At 39.9% G+C, this 11,376-nt stretch overlaps 1 protein-coding gene across 2 annotated transcripts; it reads left to right on the top strand.

The window, feature by feature from the left end:
- Positions 1 to 10,558, top strand: depdc7a (DEP domain containing 7, paralog a). 2 transcript variants are annotated; one of them, XM_041043362.1, is made up of 9 exons: positions 1 to 94; positions 5,660 to 6,122; positions 7,325 to 7,455; positions 7,578 to 7,770; positions 8,270 to 8,490; positions 8,673 to 8,815; positions 8,896 to 9,021; positions 9,264 to 9,342; positions 9,468 to 10,558. In XM_041043362.1, the coding sequence occupies exons 1-9, from the start codon at positions 79 to 81 to the stop codon at positions 9,689 to 9,691; spliced, it is 1,596 nt and encodes a 531-aa protein (XP_040899296.1). In that variant the 5' UTR covers positions 1 to 78; the 3' UTR covers positions 9,692 to 10,558. The 2 variants fall into 2 exon arrangements, with proteins under 2 accessions (XP_040899296.1, XP_040899297.1); XM_041043363.1 differs by lacking the exon at positions 1 to 94 and adding an exon at positions 161 to 294.
- Positions 10,559 to 11,376: the final 818 nt, after the last annotated feature.

Genomic DNA, 11,376 nt, shown 5'->3' on the forward strand with positions numbered 1-11,376 from the left:
TGCGTGCGTCACGTTGTGAATTGAAGACCAAGGACCGGGTCTGAATGGCTGTCTCTACAGCCACTGGAGGAAGTTTTCATGCACCGAACACCAGGTAAGACCAGTTTAATCACTTGTAGCTGGTACAAATCTAGACTAGATGTTGCTGATTTTTTTGACTTCTGTTCGGAAATGGTTTTGTCTGGATTAATGAGTTCTGTAACCTGCTGTGCTGAGGTGGGATGTCAGAAAGGACATTTTCATATGTCATTTTCATATTTCTGATGATTTGGATTTGACTGAGCCTGTTGGTCTGTAAGTAGAAATTTACTGTGCCACATTTCAGAGATCTTGGTTTATGAAAGAAAAAGGTGTTTGGGTCTATTTGAGATTCTATTTGTGATAGAAAGTGTGAATATTAATCGAAAATATTCTGCTGAAAAGTGGATGTTTCCAACCGAAATTCACAGTATGTATATGTTTACAGTATTTCTGTCGTTTAAGTTAAGCTTTGTCTTAAAGTTTTGTAAGTATATGAAAAATATCACGAGGCACCCTTCGTAAAGGGTTTCTAATGTGTAATTAATGACTTTATTAAAGTTTCATACATCGTTTAATGCTTTGTAGATCAGTTAAAAGCGATTATACTGATACTAAGCAACGTTTGGGTTGTTTGACATTTATTATGCGTAGTGCTGACTCAGCAGCCTGCAGTGAGGTGTTTATGTTAAAAACACAGGTGATAACAGGGTAATTATGTGCCGCCCTATAGGCCACCATACGCTATATATCGCACGGGAAATGAGGGTTCAAAATCATACGGGCCAATGGCCCACCGAGATTCAGCGTGTTCACACTGTGTCCCGCGGCTTGATCGGTTAATCTCACCAGCCTCAGCATGTTGGAGGAATGAAGGTATCTGCCACAGACTATTAACAACCTGCTGCTATTGGTCCGATGGTGCCACAGTGCATTTTCATTGCTTGAAATCATTAGACCTGTGCTTGTTGAGGGTTGTGCGAAAAAGAAAAAAAAAATCGCTGTGCATTTGCTTTTCTGCTGATAACACAGGTTGAGTTTAGAGACTTGTTTCACCGCGTTCACAAGGGGAAGATCCCCATGTGTTGACTGCGCTGCTCCCTCTGCGATTATTTACCTCCGCTGATGTGTGCAAACACACGGTGCGCTGTTGTCGTGGGTTGAAATGCAGGTCAGTCCCCTTTTGCATCGTCCCACAGTCTCTCTGCTGGGAGAGGACCAAAGTCACAGGGAAGGAGACTGGCGTCAGCTATGCAAACTGGGCTCAAATCTCAGCCTGGCGCAAGCAACAAGAGGTGACAGAGCACAGCCGGGTTCCCAGGATTTTTTTTTTTTTTTTACCTACACCTGACCCCTACTCTTCTTTTTTTTATCCTTTTGAATAAGCATTAATGGATATTGATCAGATCCGGATTTACTGTGTGACTGGTAATCCAGGGGATCCCTGATGGGATTCTCCAGATGGTCCTGCCTTAACTACTAAATCAAGGATTTCATTCTTCAGTGCGTTTTTTTCTGCTAACTGATCAAAATTATTCCTGTGATATTTTAGAGTGAGTTTAAAATGACTATTGACAGATATTTGCATAATATAGCCTCTTTCCACACATTTATTTTAAGGATTTTTTTTTGAGTCTCTTAAAGAAATAATATTTTAAGGATCTGCGTCATCAGCTTGTTAAATGTCTCATTCATGCAAAGTGTTGAAAGGCATTCTTCCTTGATCAGCTGCCATAGCCCTTGTTGTTCTTCCCTGATATGCAAATCCCCTGTTCAGGACAGTTTCTTCTCCCCCAGAGGAGCACGCAGTTTGACTTACTGTATCTCATTAATCAGCATATCACCAAGCTATCCACCACACACCTTCCTCTTTTCTCAAAGAGCTGTTGTATTTTAGAAATGAGGGGGCGAACATCTGCTCGCTGCTGTACTGTTCCCGGGTGTTTTTGTTTTCAAGTTTTACAGATGGGTCAGTAATTGTATTTGTCATGTTGTGTTATCATAACATGGAGCCTGGCTGCTGCTGTCAGCGTCTGATTTATGGCCTCTGGCCTCAGTGAGTCTCTCAGATCCTCCCCTAGCATTTGCTCAGCAGGCTTTAAATGTTTCCTGTTGTTGAGATGAAAGCCACAGGAACATCTCTCTAAGGCCAGCTCTGCTTTCTTTCATTGGTGTGGCCTTAAGGTGAATGGCACAAATCATTTTCCATCAACAAAGACCTATCAAACACAGACGGGCAGATGAGAAATATGTTGAGAAATAGCTTGATGGAGTTTTGAGCATGTCAGTGTTTGATTGCATAAGCCATCTATCGCTTTATGTGCCTGCATTAGTACACTGAAAAAAATGTTTCATTGAATTTACTCAATTTTAATGTTGAAAGTGGTTGCACGCAATGCATTCATCTAAATCCAGACGTATTTTTTAAGTTGGCTGTACTAGTAATTTCAAATAAATTATATTCGTGCACTTTCGGCACGAAAATTCTGAGTATTTGTTACTTTTTTGTATTTCCTTAGTAATTCTAACTAAACCCATGTTTAATTTACTTGAATTCATTATGTAATTCATATATTGTGGTTACATAATTTGTTATTGTGCTTTAAATTAAATTGTTTTATTCTACATTATGTAAAATATGTTAATTCAATTCACAGATTTATTTAAAACAATCAAAATGCATATGTAGATGTGGGGGTGGCCGAGAAACCCGGTATACAACAATGAGTTGTGGCAGTCTGGGACAATTCCCAATTCCATTTAAAAAAAAATTAGAGTCTTGTTTAAAAACTCCACAGTAAAAAATGCACATTGGGCCAACCAGAAAGATAAAAGTAAGCAAAAAAGAGGGAAAAAAATTCTCAAGAGCACTTCTCAAGAAGAATCAAAATAATTAAATTGTTTTATGCTACTGTCACAGGGAGACCCCGTGCACTAAAGTAAGGCACATGTGCTACACATGTGCCTTACATGTGCTCTTTCTCAGGTAGATTTTATCAGAATGTTGATCCTGGTGTGAAGTGCTGGTGGTGATGTGTGTGGTATGAACATTTGGAGGAGGGGGTGAAGGAGAGAAGTCACACTGTGATCGTGTATTTGATTTATTGAATTTAAATTTCTTTGACCTGTCTCCTTTGTTGCACTTCTTCCTCTGTCAGACCAGGAACAGCCAAACCTGAGCTGGAGCGGTCCATTTGGTTAAATAGGGGGGTTCACAGGGGAAGAAACCAAGTGTGGTAGAGTGGGAGGGGTGTTTTGTCTTTTGTGGTGAAATGACCTGTGTAAGTATCTTGTTTAAAAAGAAACATGTGTTTTTAAAGTAAGTTTAACTGAACTTCTACTTGATAATATGCTATTTAGTATTGGGATTATTGTAAGTGTGCTGGAAGAGATAATTGATATTGATTTCTTGGTGCAGTCCACCAGTATAAAACTGAGGAGGCTGTGGTGGCCGGAGCCTAAAGGAGAGAAGCACAGCTCCTGAACACAGCTCCAGATTACAGCTCCAGATTACAGCTCCTGCCATGGGCCCAAACTTTAAGGGTATAACCAGAAAGGCAGTTTAGAGCGAATTCTTTTGTTCTATATTTTTTTGATTCTTCTTGAGAAGTGCTCTTGAGAATTTTTTCCCCCTCTTTTTGCTTACTTTTATCTTTCTGGTTGGCCCAATGTGCATTTTTTACTGTGGAGTTTTTGAACAAGACTCCATTTTATTTTGTCAAATAAAAGCTCCAGACTGCCACAACTCATTGTTGTATACCGGGTTTCTCACCCACCCCCACATCTACATATGCATTTTGATTGTTTTAAATAAAATTGTGAATTGAATTAAAATATTTTACATATGTAGAATAAAACAATTTAATTTAAAACACAATAACAAGCCCCCTGGTTAAGTTGGTAGAGCACGAGACTCAATTTCTTGGGGTCGTGGGTTTGAGCCCTACTCTAGACGGCACCACCTCCCATGGGCTCACCACCTATGGGAGGTGCAGTAGGACTTTGGTGCATTGTGGACTGGGCAGGAGTTGCCCCCGCGACCTGGGACTGGACCCAGATAAGCGGCAGATGATGACATGACACAATAACAAATTAGCTAACCACAATATATGAATTACATAATGAATTTAAGTAAATTAAACACGGGCTTAGCTAGAATTACTAAGAAAATTAGAGTAACAAATACTCTGAATTTTTGTGCTGAAACTGCTTACATAATTGAATTGAAATTACTCAAAAATATTAAGTACAGCCAACTTAAAAAATATGTCTGGATTTAGATGAATGTATTGCGTGCAACCACTTTCAACATTAAAATTGAGTAAATTCAACGAAACATTTTTTTCAGTGTAGCAATGCAGCCCATCCAGTGGAAAATACAACAGGAACATATTAGGATGTCTTACGTGAGAGAAGGCTCACAATATGATCATTGTCTCTGTTTCCTTGTGTATGTGTGATTCAGCGTAGCAGGCTGTGTAGAAAGATTACAGTGGACATTTAATGCTTTTGTTTTTCTAAATGTCTTTAACCTATACTGGCTGACTGCAGTATTTTTTTTTCTTAAGTAGTAATCATGTTAATTGAATTAAAATGAAGCTTTTGCGTACTGCACACAACCAGGCCTCAAAAGAGGATTTGGGTTTGGCTACTACCCCCATGAGATGCGTTGATCCTGGGCTTTGCGCTGTAACACCCACATACAGTAACTGGAATTCAGATTCTGATTATGTGACATGACACAGAGGACAAGGAGTGTGTGTTTGGTAAAGACAGAAAGCACAATTCTCTGTAGTTTCTGAAAAAAAGTACTCAGACAATAGACAAAGCTGAGAGAGTCAAATGTGAAATAACAAGTGGATTACGAACAGGATTAGTGTTTAGGAAAGCTGAGTTAGTTGTGTAGGGGTTTTATAGCATCTGCATGTATAAAAGTTTATTTTCATTATGTTTTTTTGTGCTGTTTTTCTTATTTTAATTATACATGTGATTTTTTTAATCTCATTGATTAATATCAGGTACTAGTAAAAAATGGCCGTCACACTTTATGTCTTCAAATTATTTTTTTGGTTTTTTTTTGTCTGACCAACAGTCCAAACCCAAAAATACTGAAGGACCAGTATGCAGAATTTAGTAGCATCTAGCAGTGAGGGTGCAGACTGCAACCAACTGAATACCCCTCTCCTCATCCCTCCCTTTCCAAGTGTGTAGAAGAACTTACAGTAGCTGTTAATGCTGGGAATGTAAAAATGTGAAAGGCACCCCTCTAGAGCCAGTGTTTGGTTTGTCTGTGTTGGGCTATTGTAGAAATAGAAAGATGGACGTGGACCCGTTCCCCATGTAGATATGGAGAGCTCAACAAATAAAGTTTGTTGATTAATTTAATATGGACTGACTAATTGATTAATCAGCTATTCCGTATAGGCCACCAAGTGCTCTTACTGTTGCCAGTTAGTTGAATCTGTGCAGCAATTAAATTGTGCATCTTGTGAACTGTCATAATGAAATGTCAGAGAATCTCATTCCCTGCTTTTTTTTTGCTGATTTAAGAATTTATCACCTTTACGTCTCCCACCCCTTTCCATCCTCCCCCCTTTTCCATCCACTGATTCTCCCCTCTCCTCCATCTCTCCTCTACCAGGACAAGGCATGGCTGGGAAGCCTTTCCGGGCCACCTATATCTGGAGCAGCATCATCTCCAATCTTCACACTCATGTGGAGGTCAAGCGCCGGCGCCACAACCTCAAGTCCTACCATGACTGCTTCCTGGGCTCAGAAGCCGTGGATGTGGTGTTGACACACATCACCCTGAACCGTTTCTTTGGCGATGAGGCAGTGCCTCGCTACAAGGCGGTCCGTCTTTGTCAGGCCCTGATGGACTCGAGGGTGTTTGAGCCAGTGGGCATTAAAGTATTTGGGAAGGAAAAGAAGCGAGCAACGTTTGAGGACAGTAGTTGCAGTTTGTACAGGTTCCTGAGCCCAACAACCAGCTCCTCATCATGTCTGACCAACACCAACTCTCACTCCACTAGTACCATCGAGAGTGGCTACGACTCACCGAGCATGAACAGGACCAAGAACAGCTATAGTCCGTCACGTGAAAGGTACAGACTCATGTCACAACATCTTCAGGTCTCATTTTTGATTTGCTTTGTTCTCCTTCCTCCTGGTGGCCAGAGCTAATCCCAAATCCAACATGGGTTTAGATGGGGAGCCACTGAAAACTAGTGAGGCATGACATGAGACTCTTGAGCTCCCATCATGCAGTCATGTCTTGATACTATTAATTTCCAGTAACCCCTTCATTACCAGTGTGAAATTACTAAATCAAAAAGTCAAATCAGCAGACAGAAACCTACAGAGCCATTTGCTCTGATATATTTAATTTGCTTTTTTGGTGACAGTTAAACAGGAGGTGCCACCCTCATGTCTGTACAGTCAATATGACACTGCGTCATTAGCTGGCTAGTTTAGCTTAGCACAAAAATTGCAAATAGGGGGAAACAGCTTGACAATGTAACTTTAAAGCTCACTATTTAGCATTTTATATTTTTTTTGTTTTCAGTTCCAAAACTGAAAACGGCTCACGATGTATCATATTAAACAGTTTTTGTGCAAGTTACATTTTTTTATGCTAAGCTGACAGGCACCTGGCTGTAGCTTCATATTTGCTGTTAAAACGTGACAATGGCATTGAACATCCCATCTAAATCTGAGCAAGAAAGTCCCAAAGTGTCAAACTATTCCTTTAAACTCAGTCGATACTCCTTTACTTTGAGGCTGTAGAGTTCAGTTTTAGGGCGGCTGTCGTGTAGCAAAGACAGGCAGGATACTTTACAGATGAGGTGCTAACACATGGCCTCAGCACTTTGTGTTTGCTCACTTTTGATCTTACGCTGTTGTGAGAGTGACAGCTCCCAACTGGTCCAGAGTACAAGTCTGATGTCCTTAATGGGAGATGAAAGAGGAGCCATGTGCTCGAACAGCTCAAATTAGGCTTTTGTTATTTCCAGCATGGGTCAAGTCAGGTCTTCATGGGAATAATGCAATGTAAAGAGAAAAAGAAAACTTCCCTTGTCCTATTTAATGTTCATCAGAAATTGTTTAATGCTGGAAATTGAGCATTTATTTTGTCAGTTTGATATGAAATTACTATAATCAAAACAGTAGCAAATTGTGACTGAATCACAGGCGCTAGAGAGCATTTGCAGCCTGGTGCCGCATTTGTTCCTGTAATAAGTCTGTTGTTTTGTTTTTTCTTTCTTCAATCATTTCCACTGATTGCTGTTATTATGTGACTCTTCAGACAAGAGGTGCTGAGCTACTCCACCCACTCCCCCGTAAAAACAGACAAATCACTGGAGGACGTGCTGGGAAACCTCAACCTGAGCTCAACCATCACCCCTCAGATGATCAACCTCGGCCTCTCACAAGAGCGTAAGTTGTTTTCTATCTGATGAGACACAGGAGAATGATGCAGTAAGTGCTTGGTCACATTTTATGTCTGTGTATCTGTGACCCTTATGACTTCTAACTCTGTTTTGTTTTTTCTTTCCCAGTTGTGGATGAGGTGTGGCATCAGCAGGGGGTGTTCAGGCTGTTGCAGCTGATAGAGCTCCCCCTACTGGAGAACTTGTTAGAGGGCAAGGACGCATCTCGGCCTCCCCTGCATGGAATGGACAGTGACCCAGATCTGTTGTATACATCAAGCTACTTAGACCGAGAGGTCCTCAAGGCCTTCAGTGAAGCGCAGTAAGTCCTCAGAAGCTTTTTTACAGTTTTACTGTCATCTATAAAAGTTTGTTTGTGTTTTGCCATTGTCTTTAACTATTAAGCATAGATTTGTTGATATGTGTAGGAGTAGAAGTAGTAGTACTACTTATTATTAAACATTAAAGTGCCACTCACATGTTAATGCATCATTAACGATGATCAAGTAATATAACAGAATAAAACTGACAGGGGCCATTCTTCATTAATTGTACTGTTGAATCTGAGAGTACATTTTGTTCATAAATACACCTAATACTTTTATACAATTACTTAAATAAAATTTTGAATCTTTTACTTGAGATGGAATATTTTTATAGAAGAGGAAGATCTTCTTCTTTAGTGGAAGCAGTTCAGTTCTCTCTAAATCATTGAAGATCAAGAGCTTATCTGACCTTCCTTGTATCTCTGTCTCTCAGTCACTTGACTTTGTTCAATCTGTTGACTGTGTTTAAAACAACTGTACGTCCCTCTCCTTCAGGGCTGATGAGTGGATGTCAGGGGCAGTGGACTGTCTAGAGTTTCTGCCTGATGAGCTAGTGGTTGAGGTCAGTCGAGGTTTGGCTGGCTGTGCAAACGACCTGCTCCAGTGTAAGAGGCTGCTCTATGATGTCCTGGCTCAGCATTATGGACACACACAACAGCCACCGCTGCTCAGCAACCATGTTTTTGACATTCACTCTGGCATCTCGGAGTTACTCGGTAAGCGGAGGAGCAGTTAGATCTCTTTGGTATCCTTTTGTTTTCAGGAGGGTTAATAAGGTTTTTATGGTGATGCATGAAAGGCAGGTTTCATATACTTTTATGTTGCTGTTTTAATCCTAAAAGCTACTTCCCACAAGTTCAGCATTTTCATCCTTGTATGTTCTGTGGTCTGTTGTCAGTGAACGGCAAGCAAGAGCAAGCTCTGGAGGCTCTGCAGCTGAGCCTGAAGCTGCAGGACTCTCGCAGCAGGGAGGAGCTACGCAGGCTCCTGAGATTCATGGCTACTGCAGCCAAACCACAGGAGGTCAGACTGCACAAAGAGGTGAGCACTTATCTGCATCTTGTGTGGGTCTGTACATGTGTATATTATATCCTTGTTAACTCTAAATAATTCTCTGTAAGATTGAGAACAGAATGGCGGTGAAAAGGTCTTTCTCAAATGCCATCGTCTACAGCAGAAGACTCTCCAAAGGAAAGGTGGACTTGATGGTTCTGTTCATGATGGATAACCACTGTGATCTTTTCAAAGTGAGTGTTCCTAATTTGTCCGCCTTCCCGGTGTGTGTACATGTGCTTCTGGTGTTGTAGGAGGGATCGCAACAATCAGCACCTCTGCAAGAAACCTTAGTCACAGGGTTGATAAAATGCTGTTTACATAGGCTGTTCAGCAGCAGCCCCGCAACCCATCAGACATCAAATATTACTTGAAATCATCTTGAAATCAAATATGACCCTGTAAGATTTTATTTTCTTGCTCTGTCTTCCACCAGATTCCTGTTTCATTGCACAAGATGGTCAGTGACAGAATAACGAATATTGTGAAAGGGAAGGATCCAGATACGGCGACAGGTTTGCACATTTTTTATTTTATCTCACTTGTTTGTGCGACCAAAAGCTTCGGAACAAAACTCTTGTTATAAATAAGGAACTTTTCCCTCATTTAATTTCTGCTTCTCCATCTCTCATCAACACAGGGTCGACATACTGCACAAGACTGAGTGCTAAGGCCTATTCAGAAAATGCACAAAAAACCACAAAAGAAGAACTTTGGTCCTTACTCCGGACAATCCATGAGAACCCTAATCTCTCCATCAAAGAAAAGAGACGGCTGCTGGGACAGTTTTATAAAGGCCATCCAGAGATTTTTGTTCAATACTTTGGAAATAGATTGTCCAGCATCAACATGTTGCTACAATAATATTTATTAGTTTAAAAAAAATACCATGTATTATAATGTAAAAAGATGTAGATGTAATAACGAAATCTGAAGAGACAATGTGTGGAATAGTACGTGGATTTCATTTGCTTGTATGTAAATAGTTTAAACTACTGAAAAAGAATGTGAATTTTAATTGTTTAATAAGCTGCAATATTTAAGGACATACTGTCTTAATGTTTTTTAGATATTTTTTTGGTGCAGGACACTAACATTAAATGTCCTTGTCAGGTTTATGTAAGACTGTTACTTTCCTAGAATGAGAAAATGAACGACAACACAAATGTGTGTGTGTTTTTTTTTTTTTTTATGTTTTCACAATGCAATGTCTTGATGGCATTCTGTGTCTGCCGCCAGTAAGGACAAGTCTGTATATTGCTTTTCAATGGACGTATTCTTTGTGCTTGTGCAATAGGAACAGTGTTAGCAATAAGAAATGTGTCTGTACATGTGGTTTCTGGTGTACAGTGCGATGCACAGTCTGAGGAACCATCAAACGGAAATTTGAACCTGGAAATCTGAAAGTCTAATGATGTGCTGTAGTAAACAGTCAGAGACATTCATGAGAATCAGCCCTCTGGGGTTTTGTGTTTGTTGCTACAAATCAGAAAAACAGATGTTTGTAAGTTGTTGTTTTTTTTCTTCTTTGACTGAAAACCTTAGCTGTGTTTTAGCGGCATTTTAAAGGTTCTGTTTCAAATAAGGTTTTTGTCCTCCTTCTAATCAGCTGAGGAAATTGCTTCCACATTTCTAGGTGACAAAAGCATTCCTGGTTTAACTTTAAACCACACACACAACGTGTTTGTATTTTGCCAACTCTTAATAAAAGTCAGCTGGAATTGTCTAACATTCATACATGTAGTTTGCCCTTTTTCACTGTTGTTACAAACTGTGTTTACTCTGATTATAAGAGAACAAATCTGGAATCTGGAATGTATCTACGAAACTCAAATATTAATCAATTTTGAGACATTTTGCAGAGCAAGCTGTGGACATGGCTTTTTCTGTCAAGTACACACAAAGAGTGGTATCTATAGCTGTTTCGTGATATGAAGGTTCTCAGTCATCTAATTACTGATATCCACACACACACACACACACACACACACACACACACACACACACTGTCCTTTTGTAAAATAGAAACATAGTTTTGGAAGTAATGTTGAGCTCACTGTTTCTCACGTTCTGTCACTGTTTGCATAAAAACACATATGCCTTCAGGTCAGCATCTCAAGAGTCCAGCTTATTAAAATGCAAACAGTAGCTTATCGAATCAAATAAGAAACTGAGAGGTACTTCCCTTTCCAAAGCCCTTTGTTTTGTTAGTTTTGTTGATGCTGGAAAGAATATTGAGAAGGAGAAGCCGGAAAAAGCCAACAAGCACATTTACTTTCCTTGATAGATATTCTGGTTGGGAGCTCTACTAAAACGCTTTGAAGGAAACAAATTATTCTCGAACATTTATCATTCAGAGGCCATTAAGTAAAAACACCCACAAAGTAAATTATTATAGAGATTGTTTCTTCCTTATTTACAGTCAGAAGTTTCAGTTTCTCAGAGCAGTGGGCAGAGATTTCCAAAGGGTGCACATTTCAAAGCAGAATTCAGACTTCATTATGTGGCAGTAGAGTGGTCTTCTGCGTAAACTGTTTTATGCCAGGGTG

The sequence above is a fragment of the Toxotes jaculatrix genome, chromosome 1 (assembly GCF_017976425.1).
Source record: "Toxotes jaculatrix isolate fToxJac2 chromosome 1, fToxJac2.pri, whole genome shotgun sequence".
In the NCBI taxonomy this organism is placed as follows: Eukaryota; Metazoa; Chordata; class Actinopteri; family Toxotidae; genus Toxotes; species Toxotes jaculatrix.